Source organism: Prinia subflava, chromosome 5 (genome assembly GCF_021018805.1).
Source record: "Prinia subflava isolate CZ2003 ecotype Zambia chromosome 5, Cam_Psub_1.2, whole genome shotgun sequence".
NCBI lineage: Eukaryota > Metazoa > Chordata > Aves > Passeriformes > Cisticolidae > Prinia > Prinia subflava.
The window spans coordinates 12,106,577-12,126,658 of record NC_086251.1 but is presented as its reverse complement, the minus strand read 5'-3'; the positions used below and the strand labels follow the sequence as shown (position 1 = coordinate 12,126,658).

The 20,082-nt window shown below is 41.6% G+C and overlaps 1 protein-coding gene across 4 annotated transcripts in view; it reads right to left on the bottom strand.

Moving 5' to 3' along the window:
- The window catches only part of DENND2B (DENN domain containing 2B), a 151,104-nt gene that overhangs the window by 43,851 nt on the left and 87,171 nt on the right, over positions 1–20,082 (bottom strand). For all 4 annotated transcript variants that reach the window (XM_063398042.1, XM_063398043.1, XM_063398041.1 and 1 more), the window contains 3 exons: positions 14,352–15,566; positions 10,442–10,578; positions 48–196 (listed from right to left, as the gene is read on the bottom strand). In XM_063398042.1, the coding sequence (XP_063254112.1) occupies positions 48–196; positions 10,442–10,578; positions 14,352–15,566 (1,501 nt within the window). The remainder of the gene's footprint in view (positions 1–47; positions 197–10,441; positions 10,579–14,351; positions 15,567–20,082) is intronic.

Below are 20,082 nucleotides of genomic sequence, written 5' to 3'. Positions count from 1 at the left end.
CGAGCCGCTTGGAACACGCTCGGAGCGCAGCCGGCCGCTGCCTTTACCTGCGGAGGTGCCGTGTATTTCCTGTTCGGCGGCGTCCACATCCTGTGCAGGGAATCTAGGGAGTTCTCCGACAGCTGGTGGGGTTTTCGCCCCGCGTGGCGCCCTTTCAGCTCCACATCCTCGTACGGGTTTTCCTTGGGTGACTCGCCTGCACGTTTGGGGTTGGGGCGGGGGGAGGGGGGGGTGGTTTTTTTTTTAAGGAAAGAAAAACAGACAGGAATGTAAAATTAGGGGGAAAAATCATGTGAACCAAGTGAAAGGCTTTTAGAAAAGCTCCTCAGCATTCAGCATGACTCATCCCTCTAGCTGCAGCTGGAAGTATTTGGAGGAGAACTTGGCTATGAGGTCGACAACTTTCTTTGGATTTTTTTACCGTCCTTTTTTTTTCTTTTTTTTTTTTCATGCGAAGATTTCACAAGACGTGCTTCTGAGTATCCGCAGCTGTGGAAAATGTATTGATATATAAAAGCTAAGGCACTTAACTTCTTGAAAGTGTATCAGTAGATTTTACAAATCTGTAGCAGCCACTCACAGGGTGAAATGAAGACCAATAAATAACTGTGCTGAACACGCCACCCTTACACACAATAAGACAATTCTTATTTGATGCAACCTTCATTTTTCTGTTTTCCTGAGAGATGGCAAAGAAAAAATAAACACTCCAGGTCAGCAGTACCAAGAGACAAGACTGAAAATGCAAAAGGAGTAGAATTTCTGTCCCAACCATACTGCATCCTCAAAGTGTTCTTTAAAATATATTCTGTCTTCAAATTAGGCAGCTATTCATTTCAAGTTATGTGAAATTCCTGTCTCTCAGAAGGAAACTCATCATGCTAGTAATATATAGAGGCTCTAACCGGTTAATCACTAAATACTACTTAAAAATACATTAAAAAGCAGACCCCAGTCTTTGAATTTTTACCATTTGAAAACTAGAACCAAAATTTATAGTCTGTATTTAACTGAGATCCAATACCCACCATCTTCTCAAAACTTCTGAGCATAGCAGAGCTCTCACTAAAAAAAGTAACTTGAAGATGAATGAGTACCATCAATAATATTAGCAATTTGTATGAATTTTTTCCAACAGTTGATAATCAGCAACTGATTTAGATCTTCAAGTATTTCAAACATAGTCATTCTAGTTTTCCAACCATCTTGGAAAAAAAAAAGTGATCTACTCAAACTCAAGACCTGAATTTACAGAAACATGCAGGAAGTTAAAAGCTTTTAAGCAAACTTGCTTTTGGTTTTATACCTAAAGATGACTTCAAAACCCATGGGTTTAGTACAATATATATATTGCAATACAAGCTATTTAATATAAGAAATTTAATTGAGAGCCAAGGACAGAAAGCTGTAATATGCTTCATTATTCCCACTGCTAGAGAAAATATTCACAGTGTTTAAGGAGATGACAGCTGGGGCATAGGTGTTTTCAGTGAGAGCAAGGCCTGGGTTAACACAGTCTGTGTGACTACCAGCTATGTTGTTCTAGGCAGACTAAATTTCCTTATTGTATAAAAGAAAACAAAAGCAGTTTGTGCTTTCTACTTTATTGTTGAGCCTGGAAGCGTGAGACTGCTTGATTCATCAATTACAGCCACACAAATTTTTGCTGAGCAAGTTCACATATTCACAATACAAATAAAAATACAGTTTTGCTTTGGTAGTGCATCATAGTAAGATTTCTAGTCAAACACAAGCACAAGAGTGAATGTTTTAGCTTTGTTCTAATTAGAAGCCTGAATCACTGCTGCTTTTGAAGAATGTTTGACTTGGCAATCACAGCTTATTATTTCATCCAGAGGGAATCTGATTCTAAAGGCTGCACTATCGTTGTGGCCAATCCTTATGCCACATGGAAAGAATACCTTCAGGTATGTGGGGTACATGAAAAAAAAGAAAACTCTTTTGATTAATGCAATGAATGGGATAAATCTTAAGAAACATATAATCATAAAAAAATGTAATGCTGTGGAGGACTATAGAAGTGGTTGATTCTTTGTGTGGGAGGAAAAATAGATATCTCACCCTGATTCTCTTTCTTGTAGACTCTACAGCTCTAGAAATGATAATCATAGCAGTGATAAAGAGTAAAATTTGCAAAATGCTATTACTTACAGCTGATTGGGCTCTAGTAGCATAATAAAAATTTCTTGTAAGCCCAAGTCAAGTATAGGTCAAGCAAGCATTTTGGAATGGATTAATAGATTTCAAAATACCCAGCTACATGAGACACAGCTCAAAGATGCACTTCCTTGTGAAAACAAATGTTCCTGCATTAGGCTAGAGAGTATCCAAATTCCCAACAAGAAACAAGCCCATCAGCAAAAAACCCCCTTTTTACAATGTAAAGCATTTATAAATGTTAGGGGGATTCTCTTCCCAAAATACAACCTAAAACAGAATTGCTTGAACCCGTTTAAACCCAAGATAAATAATGTTGACCTGACATATTAAGTATAGAGAGTACAGAGAAGTCTTGGATGAGAGAAGAGGGAGGAACAAGGAACCATAAGCAGAGGCTGTTTTTCTGAGTCAGAGTCTACCACAAGAGAACTTGGGCCACATTCCTCTTCAGTGTGATGTGAAGGTCAAAGGAGACACCACAGTGATTTTAACCCTTTCCCCGAGAGCTGTGAGAGCTTCTGCAGCTGACTGGTTTGCTCTTCAAGAACTCTTGTGACTATTCTTTCTCTCATTTGCTTAAAACCCAAATTATTTCAGGGTTTAGGGGTGGTTTTTTTGCCTTGAAATAATGCCTTAAGATCAAATACACCTCACCACCTTTTTTTTTTTTTTTTTTAAGAACCTCCTTCTACACCAAATCTCTGATAATGAAATAGTCTGATCCATCAGAAACCACCTGGTTTTGCTGACATGAGTTTTGAACAAAGTATTTGGTTCGAGCTGTGAACAAGAAGAGAGAAACAAACTATCTCCTCAGGAATTTTCAACCACCATTTCTCTCCTCAGCAATTTTCAACCACCATTTCTTAGTATCTGTCCCTGGTAGACACACAAAAGAACAGATATGAAAAAGAGGCAGGGCAGACTGGGTTCTGTACACGTGACAAGGAATCAAAGGTTTTAAGTAAACTAAAAGTGCTGAAAAATACCCTGAACTGCCTTAAAGCATCATTTAACTGCATCTGACTGCACAGTGACTCCCTTCTATGGGAGAAACGTCTGGGAAGTGGTGATCACCAGCAGGTGCACGTCCCACGTGGGAATGAGATCTTGGAGGAGACCTGTGGTGGTGGCTGCTACTGCTGTACTGCAGCACAAAAAAGAAGAAAACTTTCCATATCACTGGCTGGCTCAGTGGTTTACTTCTTTCTGCTCAGCAGCAGCATTTCTCCAGTCCCAAGTCTCAGGCAAGGCATGTTTGCAAGCTGCAGCGCTTGGATTTGCTGCAAAAGGATAACATATTTACAATGAAAGAGCAAGGAAATATCCTTGTTCTGCCATATGGATGTCTCTATTGGAAGCCAAAAGGAGAAACATTATGCAGTATAGAGGCCAGGCTTGTCTTAATGAGGCTGATCAAACAGCCACACAAGGCAACAGCAGATTATCACTGACTTCAAAGGAATCTAAATCATATCCCCAGAATGCATATGATCGCAAACAGTAAGTCTTTGGAAAATACTGTCTCTCGTCACCATCCCTACTCCCAGATCAGTTCCTTCCATAAGCATGTTTTCCAAGTTTCCCATTTTCTCAAATTCTATGTACCAAAGTGCTGAGTTAACACAGGGCATTTATCTACACGACAGTTATCTTCAGAAGATCTCACAGACAATTTAATGAATGGTCCATGAGGGAAAGAACAGAAAATAACAACCAAAAAAAAAAAAAAAAGATAAAATAACCACGGATATTTAGAAAAGTCCTGAGGAATGCTGTGCCTTGAGCTTAAGCATCGACAATTTTCCTCCAGGGGCTGCAGTTCCTCACTCCGTGATGCAGTTCGAGTCAGCCCCACTGAGTCCTGAGGCAGCACACAATGTTCCTCTGCTCAGCCTCTCACACGTGGCAAATGGGAAGCAGAGGCAAACTCAGCAAGCCTGTCTCACGCTGAGAAAGGAGTGAAAAGTAAGGCCGAGTGGAAAAAAAACAAAGCAGGCAGACACTTCTCTATAAATGGCAGAAAGCAGGGAAATGCATCATTTCTTTCTAGACGGGAGAAGCAATTATCAGAGGAATTAAGTGATTCACAGAGTGCTGATTATAACTCTAGCCTTTTGCACTGCCAGGAAGAGAGAAGAATGGAACAGCAGCTATAGAGTAAAGAAAATGGCTCCTAAACTTGTGTTAAGTTGGGTGCCTAAATTGGGAACCAACACTCACAGAGAAGATACTGAATCCACAGGGTGATGCCCAAGCTAAGAGCCTGCTGCCTTTCCTCCTGGCTGCTTAGAAAGCCCAGGGGCCTGAGTTGCATGGCCAGAACAGTTATCACCTCACAAATGAGGTGCACGTGCACTGCTCATTCATTTCAGTCATAAAATTACACCAATGCAGATCCACACCACCACTACTGGAGGAAAACTGGGCCATTGGGATGTTTATGAGCATGCTCAGATCAAATGGATGAAAACGAGTAAATCTCCACACTCCCATAAAGTATCCAAGCTTAGATCTTTGGTACATAGATGAGCTTTTTCAGTGTCAAAGATGCTGCAACTGTGCATCTCAGCTAGGGAATTTACCCCAGGAATCTGCAGGAAGAGGAACTATTTCAATCTCAAATTACAGCCAACATACATTTATAGCTGCTTTGAAAAGCTGTTGGTGAACAGCACTAAGTTACAGGCCATTATTTGCTTACAGTCCTGCCACCCAGTGTAGCCCACTCAGTACCATGAGCTCAGAAAAGCAGTAGAGCATCTACAACAAGCGGAGTGGCAAGTCTAAAATGCAATCAGCTTTTTGGGCCCTGGCCCATGGAATTTGTAGGCAACAAACAACCTGTGCTTTCTGAAACTTCTCCAGCCCTTGCAATAAGCAGAAGCACTGCAGATAACTTCAGCTCCCTGCTCTCTCTGTGGGATTTCTGAGAGTGCGATCATAACGAAGCATAAGAGAAAAGAATTAGCATGGGTGATAAATGAACAAGAAATTTCACCCCCAAAAATCACCTGATTACCGCTCAGTCCAAAATCATGTGCATGAAAATGTCTGAGAAGCAACTGTTAGCACAGCACAGCAGCAGCTTGCCTAAACTGCTTGCATTTCAGGGGTGTCACTCTGCTGACTTCAACACAGGCTATGAATTTAAGGGAGGATTTAGGAGAGCAGTCTCATGGTCTTTTTTTCTGTTTTACTAACCTGCAGCATTGACTAGAAAGCCAGGCAGTAAAGCTGACAGAGACTGTCACTAGCAGCTTTAGTGGGTGGTACAGTGATGGGACAGGCTCCACAAAGAAAAACTGAGATCTAAATAGGGTGCGAGATGATTATTAAAAACAACTGGAATCTATGTATCCAAATGTAACAACAAAGCAGCAGGCTGATTGTCAATAGGATCAGCTGAAGTATTTGGCCTGCTTTTGACAGGCCTATATGAACACTGTTTGATTTAATGTGCTCTGGCTGCCATTACCCTACAGTGTCTATTAATAATTTGCCACTATTACACTTTCCAAATATCACATTCTTTTTAGGCTGTCACAGGCAGACTGTGGGTGCAGAATAAGACAGGAATATATTATTCTGTGATCACTGCCTGTACATCATTTTGCATGAATTCTAGCTCCAGAGACCTACTGGTGTATGACTGAAAACACGAAATGTCTTCAGAGAAGCAGTTAGTACAGCACTGCTGGCAGAGTTGCAATCTCTCCAAGTTTGCTTCATCTTCATAACACCCCAGCAATTCCAGTTTCTCCCTGGTTTGTTGTCGGATGATAATATGACAGACTAAAATATGCTACAAAAGCATGACAGGCGATAATGTGGTGTGTGAGGATGGGATTTTACTCTGAAGATCAGTTTGCTCTCTTTCTAACCTTTTCCCACATTTACTGGAAGAACTTTGCAGATGTTCTAATTTGAAAGCAATGTCAAGCTGGACATTGACCTCAGTCATCATTGCTGCAGCTCTGATCACACATAGCGAAGGGTTCAGTAGAACAGCAAAATCATCCCATTTTGTTACATGACATGCGCTGTGTCAAATTTACACAAGAAATCAAACCAACTAATTGGTTTAGGAGAGATGAGTTACCTTACCAGCAGGGATAAAGGGAGTGACTTTCCTGTTTAATGCAGAAGTAAACAAGAAGCTGATTATCCCAAATTGAAGCAATACTCAAACTGACAGAGAAAAACAGCCAAGCAACTGTGTATGACTCCACTGTTTCACTTATCAGTCACCTTTGGTGTCAGCTGTAACAAGATTCAATTATATTATATGCCCCTACAGGAAGCAGTGATTAAGTTGTCCTCTTAGAATGCAAAAAAAATCTATCAACAGAAGGGTCCAGCTACAGAAAGGGCTCAAAATCTTCTCAGCATGAACTGAACAGGCCCAGAAAGCAGAAGGGTGCATAAGAAACTCTCCCCAAGAGGGCCAGCTGCCCCTGGGACAGTGAATTGCAGGACATTCCCAATGGGAATCCACCAGCAAGATGCCGTTTAGAAATTTGTCCTGGTTTTAGAGATTCCACTGCAATGTTTTTGAGGCATTGCCTTACTGTCCAGACTGCTTCAGCTCCAGCTGCCAAAGCAGACATGGAGTCGTGCAATGTTCAATTAAACATTCTCAGTCTAGGAGGCAACACACGGAGCCCAGGTGAGCAATGGGTTTCCTGCACATCTGTCACGTCCTCTCGGAGGAAATCTCCACCTGTTCTGCTGTATACAGCACTCTGGGGAGTTACAGAGTAAGAAGGCTTGTTTGTCAGAGGTTTCCTCAACTACATTCAATTTCTAAATGCAGTGCTATTTCTTTCACTTAGTTTTACTAGATTTTCTCGATTCAAACTTGATACTATGCCCTTGACCTTCACTTTATTTATTCAACTTCTTTTGGTGGTGATAACAAGTGCTTTGTCCTAGGTGTCAGGTCAACAATGCTTCAGTTACAAGACCTTAAATAACAACACTCCAACATCTCAGCTGCACTTATGGAAGCAGACTGGAAAACTGGAACCGTATGGTCCATATGACAGGAAATACTGTTGTGCACAAACACAGCAGAAGCAACAATCTCAGCCATCTCTTAATACTATGATAGTTTCTTGAATTCACACAAAGCCAAGTGTGGTTTCCCCAACCGGATTCAGAAAGCCACATCAATTTTGGTCTGATTAAAGGCTCATTCAAAACCACAAGAAGCAAAACAATGTTAAGTTTACTATGACTGCCACATTTCTGTGAGTGCTAGTACAGAAGATGAATGAAGTCCACATGGTTCCTTGCACATAGAATACAGCTCTGATTTATATTAGGAATGTGCATCCCTTTACACAACAGCTGTTTGATTGATGAAGAATGGATCATTATGTTCCAATCCAATACCTGTCCTGAACTTACCGTGCAGGTATTTCATCTATTAAAGTCTACAGAAATATTACAAAATTGAACAAACAGTCTGGTTCTGGTTCATGGTCAAAGCGTCACTGGATTTCAAAGCACAATCCTTTTTGATTTCAATATACCTTAAAACTTACTATTTTTTTAAAAAGTCAGCTCTCAAAATAAGATAAACTACACACAGCAGTTCATTGCTGCCCTGGTCATTCACAAAGAAGCAGTTCAAGGACACCAGGATGAAGATAAAGCTTTAGTATGCATATGCCCCACATGAAGAGGCCATGTGGTAACCAAAACACCAATGACTCCAGGCCTAGCATTTCCATGCTTAGAAGCTGTTTAGCCTGGGAAAGGCTGGGGGATAACCTAGGGGATAACCCATCTGCTGCCTGCCAGTGCCCAGAAAGGCCAGCGGAAAAGGCAGCACCAGGCACTTCCTGGAGGTGAAAGGATGAAGGACAACAGTCGCAAAGAGCGACAAGGAGAATTCAGACTGATGGAAAGAAAAATTTGTTCACAGTGACATCAAAAAAACATTCTTCACAATGGAGGCTAAGCAGTGGAGAAGGCTACTCAGGGAGGCAGTGAAGCCATGCTCCCATGGTATTTTGAAAACTCAACCAGATGTAGCCCTAAGCAACCTTGTCTAAAGTTGAAATTAGCCCTGCTTTGAGCAGAACCTGGACCAGCTGACTCCATAGTCCCTTCCAACCTGAACTTTTTGTTCTGTCTCACACTAGACTGCTTAGAGCATTGCTCAAGATTCACCGCTTACTTTTTGTAGTATATTAATATTTACTTGCATTACAAATAGTAATTCTAAGTGATGGGGGACATGACACACTTAATTAAGTTTGTTACTACAGCAACAATATTTTAATTGCCAACAAGTTTTAGGGAAGCAAGGAGATTCAACAAGGTACAGGAAAAAAGACCCACCAGCACCTCTAGGGGAACTGTTTGCAAAGAAAACTCAAAGCACAGTGACAGAGCCCTTTATAGCTTTGAAGCAGATGTAGATCTATAAAATGAACTCACTCTTGCAGACACCTCATTTGCATGAGCACAAAACTGCTACTCGGAGACTGAGGTCTAGCACCACTGGTATAAATTATGCAGATGTGATACACAGAACTACGACAGTTTTTTTAAAGCTGGAGATCAAACCACTTTGCCTTGTCTTTAATCATGCCTGACAGTTTATAAGAATTATACTGATTTGATACTCCCCCGCACTGCCGTATTGAATGAAGTGCTTGGAAAGAGGTTGTTAAAAAGCAGTACAAAACAATGAAGTTCTGTCTTTGTCCACAGATCTGAAATTTTGCATTCTCTTCCCACTGCCCTGCCAAAATGCCCAAATGCCCAAATTATAGTCTGCAAGGAGCTGGTTTATAGCATCCTTGAATTGGAAGAGCCCATTATGATTTTTGTTTTACTGAACCCAAGATTACTTCTCATTTGAAGAAAGCTTCTTACCAGTCCTACACATTTTATTTTGATATTTAACAAACCAGACGAGGTTTGTTAAGGACCTAAAATCTGGTGCCACATTGACAAGTCATGAGCAAAGAAGAGCACTGTAACTAACACATCATACATTTTCAACTGTAAATGGCAGGATGCTCTGTCATAGAAAGGGCTGATGATCATATAAGGATCTCTAAACAGAAAAAGACTTTTCAGTATCTACAAAAGTATTCATTTTTAACTAACAGACACTGAGCAGGAGCGGAAAGCTCTGCCATTTTTTAAATGACATAGAGGAAGTAAATGGAAAGAGTAAATACCTGTTTTCACTGAGGCTAACAAGCCAGAGACAGAATTTGAGTCTGACAAAAAGCCTCAGGCTCCAATTTGTGGCCACTGTTCTTTGCTATATCAACTGATATGACCAAGAATAGTTTTGTTCTATTGTCTTTGTTTGCCTCTTAAACATCTGTAAGCACTATTAGAGCGCCTTTTCACCAGACCAAACAGGCCCAGCTTGTCAGTATCTCTTCAGGGGATGTGTGCTCTAGGGTCTCAGACTGTCTTGGTAGCCCTCCAGCTTTCAGTATATAAAGATTCATTGTCCAAAGTAAAATGAAGTCCCCTTCATATCTGTTCTAATAATATAACACTGAAAGAGTTGAAAACAATGCAGATATTCATCACTTGTGCAAAAAATGTGTGCTTTGAAGGGCTGCCCAATTTTCAGTAATTATAACAAGTTTTTTTTGATGTTGAAAGAACGCATGCATAGGCCATACATTTCCTTCTAAGACCAAAAGAAACATGTTTTTCTTATGAAGCTAAATGAAAGCAGTGGTTTTTGTTGTGCATTCCTGATGGTGTATAGCTAAAGGAAATTAATTCCTCTTTAACCAGGAACTGGGACTTGGAGGAGACCAGGAGCACTGCTACAAACAGCTGCTTTGCGGCAGTCCACACTGGAGTCCTGAAAAGCTCAGGCTGACCACACAAGGCCTCTGAGGTTAATCTTGCTATTGGCTAGTTCTGTAAACACTGTCTCGAGTCCTGTTCTTAACATTTTTACACTACTCAAGGCTTCAAGCCAAGGCCTCGATAAAAGAATGATTTGGTTCTTGAAAAGCATTGGCAAAAAGCTGACCAAACAGTCTGTTTCCAATACTACCCAGTGAAGTCTGAAAAAATCAAGACTTCCTGCATGCAGCCTGAGAGCTACATTTGCACTGAAGGATCAAACCCATTTAGCCTCCATTTAATCTCTCTTTACTGACAGCACTGAACGTTTATGCACAGGGCATGTGTTCAGCAATACCATGGCCTGCCCACAGCCACTCAACATCCTGCTGTGAGCCCGTGTTCTGCAGCCACTTCTTACCTACAATGTCTTCATAGGCATTTTCTTCTAAAGTGCTCTTGGATCCAAATTTATGCTGGCTCTCAGTTCCATTTTCAGTCGGGGAGGGAGGGTACAAGGATTGCAGGCTTGAGGCATCCTCAAACTCAAAGGATTTTCTAAAGTTTAAAACAATAATAATTAGTAACAAGAATGCAAAATTATTCAAACACTTAGATGAGCCTTTGCATGTCAAGAAATATATATAAAATGAACCATAATTTAAAAAAAAATCTCACATCACTTTTCAAGGACTAGCTTCTAATGGACACTAAGTCCTGTGCTTACAGCAGTCTCTAGTAGAGTCAACTATGACAGCTCTATGAAGTTGAAGTATTGTTATCCCCATTACGCAGACAGGAAGAAAATACCAAGAAAATATGTTCTATTTTTACAAGTTTATGGAGTAAGTTAGCAGCACAGTCCTCAGATTAGAAATTACTTTGCTCTTTCCAGAGGCCCCAGAAACACGTGGCCTTCTGTCCCAAAGAAAGTCACAGTCTCTGAAAAGCATTCCTGCACTCTGGTTGCTCTGGGAGATGTAGCCCTTAGTTGGACACCACTCACATGTCTTGAATCTTTGGATATGTTCCTGCACAGAGCTCAGTGCACAAATGCCAAAGAAAGACTCATGTGCCAGTCATCCATGCCCCTTGCACACCCCATGCCAAGCACTGGCAGCAAAGGAGAAAGCATTGAAGAAATTAGTGCTCTCTGGGGTGCATGAGCAGCTTGGGCTGATAGCTCAGGGGCTGAAGGTTTGCCCTTTCTGGCAGGAAGGTAAGGACCAGCTGGGTCAGATGAACCCACACAATTTGTCTCCCAGCCAGGGTGATTCTCTACATCCCACCCACACCTAACTCAGTACTGCTGAACAGTTCTAGAGGGAGAAAAGTCAAAGTTCTTCCCACTCTCCAGTTCACCCAACCCTTGTTCTCTGGTACAGTATTTACATTCAAGGTGGAAGGCCCATGATTTGCAGTGGCAGCACTACAGGGGCTGGCATTCACTGGATTGATTTACCACTGAGAATGAAACGGTGAGAAAAATGGGCTCGGGTCAGAGCGTAAATCTCATGGTGCTGCAAGGCTTGCATGGACTGTGCAAGCTGGCGCCCATACTCCACTCACTGAGGCCCAACCTAGATTAACAATAAATCATCCTGCCTGCCATCAACTCTCCTTGTTCCTCTTCTTCCCAGCTGGAGTGAAGCATATGTTACAGCACATCCATGTGGCAGTGACAGAGTCTCATGAGACTTTTTGGCCTCTGAATTGGCTCGAGCATCCCTACAGGTAACACAGTGACCATTGCACAGAATACTGCGTTTGAAAAGAGCATCTTCTCCAGTTTGTCTGCTGGATCAGGCTTACAGCTGAGATCGGGCTGAAGAGCCTCCCCTCTCTCCTTTCCCTAATCTTCAGAATATCCACATCCAAGTTATTCATATCAGGATTGTGGCAGAACCAATCTGTGCATATCAGATCCAGACACCTGCTCCTCCACAGCTCCTCACAGTAACACAGGATGCTGACACACTGAAGGCACAGCTGTGTATGAAATGAGAATTTCAAAAGTCTTCAAATATCCAGCTCCTATAGATTTCAAGGCACCACTCTGATGTGGTGACGCTGTATGGGATGACAGGAATGGCTTTGTGGACTAACACTCAGCTGTGGTCCATGTGTCCCAAGTCTATCCTGTGACACTCCTCTCCTGCATTGTGTGTGTGCCAGAGGATTTCCAGCTGCTGGGGAACACCCGGCTCACACCACTCTGAAATTATTGGTAGTTAAAGCTGCTCTTGGCACCAGATCCAGCCTGGCTTTCTGCTAGCAGGCAAATATGAGAGTTCATCCATATTGCAAGAGTGTTGAATTAGCCACCAAAAATAAAATCAAAGCTTTCAAGTGAAGTACTGGGAAAATCAATACCCTCGGTCCATTCTCATGCCATTGCAGTGAGTGTAAACCACACATACATTCAGTCTGAAACACACAGCTACAAGCTGCAGGACAATGAGCTATGTCTGTTCTCAAGAAAATAAGTTTAGCTACTGAGATTTCAGTAATTACTAACAACCAAATACTGTCTCTCTTAGGTGACTTCTGTGGTCTTTAGTGCTTTGTAAATCTTGGGGTTCTCCTTTCTGTAACTGAAGGAAAAACAGTAGCAAAGACAATAAGATTTTAAAAAGGATTTCCACTCAGCGTTGAAGTCAGCCAGCAAACCTGAGATTTTTGGGAGGTTGATTTGAACTTTTTTAGATCATGATTAACAAGAGGTCTGTCCAGAGAAATCATCAAACTACAGTGAGTAACATTATAAATTAAAGGACCTACCCAGTAAAATGTCAAACTGATTTGCACAAATCATCAGATACCTATGACAACCCCGTTAATCCTACTATTTATATTCTACAACTTAAACTGATAAATAATGCTTTTTGGAAGGCTTGTTTTCCCTAGCCCTAACCCAGGCCTGAAGCTCCTTTGCTGAACTGTGCTGTTGTCTGACTCCACTATGACAGGAGATTGAATCTGCAGAAAAGCAAGTGCAAACAGAATTATACCACTTCTGGAAAGAGGCTTCAAAATTTCATCTCAAAAACTCGTGATAAAATACTGTGATTCTTAGATGACTTGCCCATTTTCCAATAAAGGAAAAATTTACACCAGAACATTTAAAAATTGTTTGTCTTCTGCACATTGCAAATGCTGTGCTGAACAAACTGAGAGCAGCTTTACTTCACAAAATTTCTTTAAAAAACTGGATTTACTTCCTCTGAAATTATTGCCAAGATTCAAAGCCAAGCACTGCTGATAAGAGCAGCTTGACTTTCCACATCCCCCCACGCCTTTCTGGAAAAAACAATATGCCTCAGCAGAGCTGTTTGATCTTTCAGAAGCAGGTGTCTCCTGAGAGAAAAGGACAGAACCTGAAGGCTCCTCTTCTCTTCCTATCCCAGTATAATTCAGGTGAAGTAGTGCAAAAAAACTTCTAGTAATTGAGCCAATATCAAACAGCAGAATCTGAAGGGATAGTGTGCATCTGAGATGCTGTTCAGCAGTTCCTTGCAAATCTCCTCACTAAATATCAAGGGAAGGTGTGTATCATACACATGCACAGACAGGTGAACTCATTAAAAATGCTGCAATTTGAATGCGTAGCAACAACTATGCCTACAATTTTCCAAGCAACAAGTAGAATGTGTTTTACCGTGTCTAAAACTCAAGAGGAATCGTGATTAGAACAAGCCAAAGAACTCCACAAATTGCTGGGGAAATGTAGCCGTACACTCTCCCCATCATTAACTCAGGAAGGACATAGAGCACTTTCTGTGATAAAACAGTTTTCTCAGCGTTAATCCTCTATAGCTCTTGATAATAATTTAGGATAATATTCCTAAGGACTGAATTAAAAATCACTTACACTGCACAAAACTGACACAACTGCTATACTAATGACCTTTGGAAATAGAATACCTGTGCAAATATGTTTTACAGGAAGAAAAGATTGTGAGGGATCAGCTATGGTCCCACTACCAGACAGTAATGAAATTATGAACCATTAAAAATCACAAATAAGGGCATTTGTGCCAGAATGAACTAAATAACCTTTACCACACCTAACCTAGAATGCTTTTTGGGGATCAAGGAATGCAGATTTTAGAACTCCAAAACTGAGGGCATTCAAAGGTATTGTAACAGTGCATTCCATCAGAGCAGACCAACAGAAAAAAACACTAGTCTTGCATGCTATTCGTAAATTATCTTATGTCAAAAGCACTGCATTAGAAGGAGAATTTAAAATATTACTACTGCAAAAATATAGCCCACTTATTTATTTATTTATTTATTTGGAGAATCGAGCACATTTCCTTGACTTTTACCTATTCTGGGATTTTCTGTGAAAGCGTGATTCTTTCTTCTGCCTCCTGGTCACGGGGGGTGCAGGAGTGGACGGGAGGGGAGGAGGAGCAGTAGGTGTGGGAGATGGAGGTAGGCCATTGCTTGGTTTGCTTTTGTGGGATTTGTCTGCCTCGTACTCAAAGGTGCGTTTGGGCTTGGGGACAGGATTCACGGTGCTGTTAGCCGCACTTTCCAGGAGCACTTTGGGGCTAGCTGAGTTCACAGTAACCCCCTGTTTTGTTTTATTGCTTTTCTCAGCCTCAGGAGGTGTTTCTGGTTCACTCCCCAAAATAACACTCCCTCGTTTGCTATCGCTCAGGGTTTCACTCAGTCCCTCCACAGTACTCAGAGTCCCAGACTTTTTCCTCCCTTTGTCAACACTGTAGCAGCTACTTGGTAACTGGGGGAGGCCTCTACCCGACTGCTCCTTCAGTGCCTGCTCGATCTTCTGGATTCTGTTGAGCACAGCAGAGGACTCTTTCCTCACATGGCTCTTAAGGAAAGTGGCAGAAGGAGGTTCGCTCCTGCCTGGTCTCTTTTCAAACCGATGGCAGGAATCCCTGTCCAGCAGTTCCTCCTCCTCTGTTTCTGGGTAAGAGCACTCGGAAAATGTTCGGCTCATTCTTCTGAGCCCTTTGAAATCAAATGTCTTGTCGCTGCAGGGAGAGGTCAGCACACTGGGGCAGCTCTCACTGCCTGACCTCTCCCCAGCATCCCTCTTGTCCACGCACATGCTCGTCCTGGGGGACAGCTCTCGGCGGCATTCCCATTCTGTGATCTTCTGCCTGATGTCCAGCACCTGCGAGCGCACGCTCACCCTGCTGATGGAGAGGGTCCTCAATTTGGTGGCAGTGCCCAAGGACAGAGTGCTCCGGGTGAGTGTATGGCTCCCTATTGCTTCTCCATCTTGACCGTCTTTTGGACTCTTCTTTTGGTCAGCCTTGAACACGGACAACCTTTTATCCAAAGCACCCACGCTGATGGCTTTGAGGGGGTGGCTTGGGGAGTCAGTGTCTGATGGGCTCGTGGAGGTGCTTCGCAGTGTAGACGTGCGGCTGTTCCAGTCCTTGAGGCACAGCCTGGACCTGGAGACTTTGGAGAGCCCAGTAGAGCGGGAAGAGTCCTCACTGTCACTGAGGGGGTAGGCAGGGCTCCTTTGTGGGGACAACAGGGGTGGCGGAGTGGCTGACTGGCACCTGGAAACAGAAAGAAATAAAAAATCAAGGTCTTGGCAAAACTGGAGTTATTTGCTAACTTTCTTCTGGCTGCAACTGTCCATGCTGCAAGACTGCCCCAATGCATCATTAAGACACCAGTGACAATTCAGCCAAGGAGTTGGGGGTGGAAGGTGGCAGCATTTAACTGGTGTCAGTGATGGGCCATGAGCGAGACACCTGGCACATCCAAAACAAGTTTTCTCACCTCTGTTTGACCCCCAGCTTTCCCAAGTTTCCTGGGATTCTCATAGCAAACCTCTGCCTTGAAAGCATCTACCACCTGCAGATGCACAGACCTGGTTCATCTTTGGTCTGACACTGTGGCCAACAGATTAAATTCTGCTTATCAAACAGAAGTAATTTCTTATCAAAAGAATATTACACACTGAAAAAACACATTGATCTGCTTACACTGTGTGCTGAAGAATATAAACTACATAGAAAGATCTCAGTGTTACCCGGGAAAAAGTCTTGGAACAAATTCTAGCCATGGTTTGCAAAATCAGCTATTGTTACCAGGGTTTTGTACACTGTTGCAAGGACTTTTAAGAACAAAGAGACACAAGGAAATTAAATAACACATTAATCATTTGGCTCATCAGTGATGAGCCAGCAGTAAGGAAATTAAGCCAAAAACGTGTCAAAAAAGGGTGTTTACTGCCCTGCCAAAATCCATACATTTAAATCATAGCAGAAATAATCACTGCTTTAACATTAACTCCTTTCTGCTCCAAACAGTACAGGAAAAAGTGGGAAGATCCATAAGTAATGCCTTGTATACACTATTAAGTTTATGCTGTGTGAAGACTGTGGACAACAAGCTGGTTTTTATCAACTGTCCTGTACACAGGCAAGATCCAAATGAAAGAACTGTTTGACCAAAGGAAAATCAGGGGAGCAGATGTCTGCACTACAGCAGAGGGAGAAGAGATTCACAAGATCTCTGCTGCTGTATTGTTTTCTTCCCAACAGCCAGCCAATACCTACAGCAGAAGTGCCAATTGCTATGCATTAATGAAAAAAATCCAGAGCACTGGAGTGGTTTCTGAAAAATTTACTTTGACACAGGAAATGTTTTCTTTTCCTTTAAATGCAACCCAAAACCAAATTATCAGATTTCATCCCAGTTTCTTATAGTGGATACTTTACAATCAAAGCTCAAAAATACCACAAAAAAGAAAAGTTCTGGTCAGAAAAAGACAATAATCAAATTATCACAAAAGGGAATTGATCTCCTTTTTCAGAGGCCTGAGACAACCAAGTCCATTTGTCACAGAAGTTACACAGATTGGTGACTTTTATATCTTTACTGTTTTGAAAGATAAACATGCCTGTAGAAAAAGAGATCTCATGTCAAGGATGATGGCAAATACTCCTGCAACAACTGCCTAAAGCAGTTATTTCAGGGCAGAAAGGATGCATGCCAGAATATGCTCTTTGCTTCCTAGAAGTTGAATATCCAGGCATTCTATATGTCTGCAGACATGTGTCTTAAGAGATCTCAGAAGATCAAAAGCAGGTGACAGATGATGAGTGGTTTTGGCTGTCTGTTGCATCTTAGTTTGTAGAGGATTACCTGGAATTACCTTGGCAGACATACCTTTACAGAGCCTGAAAATGAAACCTAAATCAGCCTCCTCAGGCTTAGCGGGGCACCCTGATCTTTCATTATTTCAGCCTATCTCATCTCCATTTCTTCAGGTTAATACTACAAGCCAAATTTTTATATTATTAGTAACACTGCCTTAGCTTAGGTTTGAGATCATGTTCTCCTAATTCTTTCATGTTGTGCAGACCCATACCAGAGCTGCACTGACATTTCTCTCAAGCAAACAGGCATAACCCAGTGGAAGTGTATTTTATATCTAAAGACTACAGCCTCCACTACAGCCTGAGAAGCTGCATGTTGACTAAATCCACTGTCAGGATTTAGCTACAGGATAGGGACAGAAGAGGCCCTGTGGAAGGCTTTAGCATGTTACAACTTGCTTATTAGACTCTGATCTGTACTGGCAATAGCAAGAATAAAATATAAAATGACGAGGGCAAGGTCAGTAAAATGGGACAGCAGAGGTGAAGAATATGCTGACAATCAAAAAATCATAGACCTCTCTCTGCCTTTGACACGCTACACAGAAAATACCATAGGCATAGTCCTTTATCTCCTTACAATCTAAGAAATATCTTTTCAGCTATATCAGCTGTCAGGAAAAGGTTCGGTGATTCATCAAGGAAGGAGGAAAGGGGGGAAATTATGGTCTGCATAACCTGAACAAGTTGCCAAACGTTTCTTCTTAAGAGGTATAAGCCATTCTTTTAAACCTCAAGTTCCCAGTATGATAACTGCAATTAAGGTTTCATCTTGAAACCCTCAAATTCAATTACAAAACTCCCAATCACTTCCACTGTGCTAGACCGGGGCTGCAGAGCCACAGGCCTTCTGCAGAAGTTTGCCCTCAAAGACTTGGGTTACCTCGGTTGAGAAATAGATTCTGTTTTACACTGCATTACACTCTAAATTTGAGTAATTCAGAGAGAATCTATCAGACTTATCCAACAACAAAGAGGAACAGAGCTTTGTCTAAAGGTTTCAGCATGTATTCTGTAAAGGATGTTGGTAAGTAACAGAATGAAAGAAAAAACAAGTCCAAAAGCTGATTATTGGATAATAAAATGATTTTTCCCCAAGAAACCTACTTCCATTAGAAGAATATTCTCATGAAGGCACAATAGTTCCACAGATTTTAAAACCAGTATTACTGGACAGAGATAAATAATTAAGAAACTTGCAACCTTCCACAAAAAGACTGTAAAGCAAAATGCTTTTAATTGAAGCTTTCTACATACAGAATGATACAGTGTAGCACCTTACAATGCATATCATATATATCTGATTCAGTCTCTTCTCTTCAGTTTCTCTTTTTCTCACCCAAATGTAGAAAAAACTTGTAAATTACAAAAATGGTAACACTTGAGGGTTGCCAGAAGAGCTGTATCTCAGCTGCACCAAGAAGAGAATAAATGCAGTTGCTTCAAGATAATTTGCAACCTACTTGTCACAAGGCAAAAGATGAAAAAACTAAGTTCCTGCCTTTTAGCAAGGCTGACTTGTACTAAAAATCTAAGGTGATAGAGAAGGGCTCGTTCTTCATGCCAAAAGTACCTGAATTCTCACTCTCTATCTGACCCAAAAGTCAAAAAGTCTTCAGTTTTGGACAAGACACCAATCTTCTTCCTGCAAAATGTGAGTGCTAACATTTGTCTGTTTGTAGAAGAGGAAAAATTTAATTCCTAGAAACCACTCTGAAAGTGAGCAATAAAAAATTAATATTAAAACTAGGGGGCTTGGCCTTTTGATCCAGTTGAGCAGAAGCACAACTCCTTTCTGCTTCCAGCTGCCAAACACTAACTCCAGAAAAGAGAAGAAATGGATGCAGAAAATTCCCACAACTCCATGAGGAACTTTTAACAATGGGAGGCAGCCAGAAGGGTGGCTCAAGAGCTGGGTTTGTCTCTTTTGGAAATCAGAGTATGGGTGGATCATCCGAATGTGCATTTATTGAGGCATTTGCATACAAGATCAACACACTTTATATACACTAAGAAAAATCTTAGGTTGCACTTCAGGCTTTAATAGTGACTGGAGGGTGCTTAACTAACTTTTCTTGAAAGAGCTACAGGACTCCCAACTCTCACTGCCCTGTTCTGACCTCTGAGCTAAGCAGCTCAGACTCTGCAGCACTGTTTTAGTTTTCCTGAAGTGTCAGGAGTGATCCCACAGATCATCCTGTCCTGGGGAAAGGCAAGCTGGAAGAAGCCACATAGCAATTTTTCAGTTCTGCAAATCCCATCAGCTCTTCTTAAACCAACACATACAGATTAGTAGGACAGATTTTGGCTTTCTGATCCAGGGAATTTCCCACTTCAACATGCTCATGCATGGGAGCCTATTTACTGAAAAAAGAACAAGGAACGTGATTTAAAAAGGGTACTAGGTTTTCCAGGCTCCTGTTGATAACATCCTGTCATTTCCCAGTGACACTGATGTTGAGTGCAAAGACTTCCAACACTGGATTTACTCCTCAGGACTCTCTCTCCACTTTTGTTAGGAAAAATATTGCTTTCTTAGTATTTTATTTAGGGTGGGTTTTTTTCCTCATTCCTGGTTCTTCTCAGGGCATTGTGCCATTTCATCAGGACAACCTAGTCTGCTTCAGGGTAACAATAACATCAGAATCAGCTATGACCATAGAATTGTGAGTTTGGGAATGAGTAGATTTGGCCTGCCACACACTACTAGAGACTTCGTGTTACTCTAGCCAATATTTAAGGAGATCTGACACAAAAGCAATAGAAATTTCTCTTTGCAAGGGCAGAAAAATTCATGTTTAATACCAACACTAAAGCTGCCCTGATAGGTAAATGAGGATGTAACTTCGAAATTCTCTGGAAATTTGTGAGAGAGAATGCTACAGAATGTTCAGCTAACCAGCTG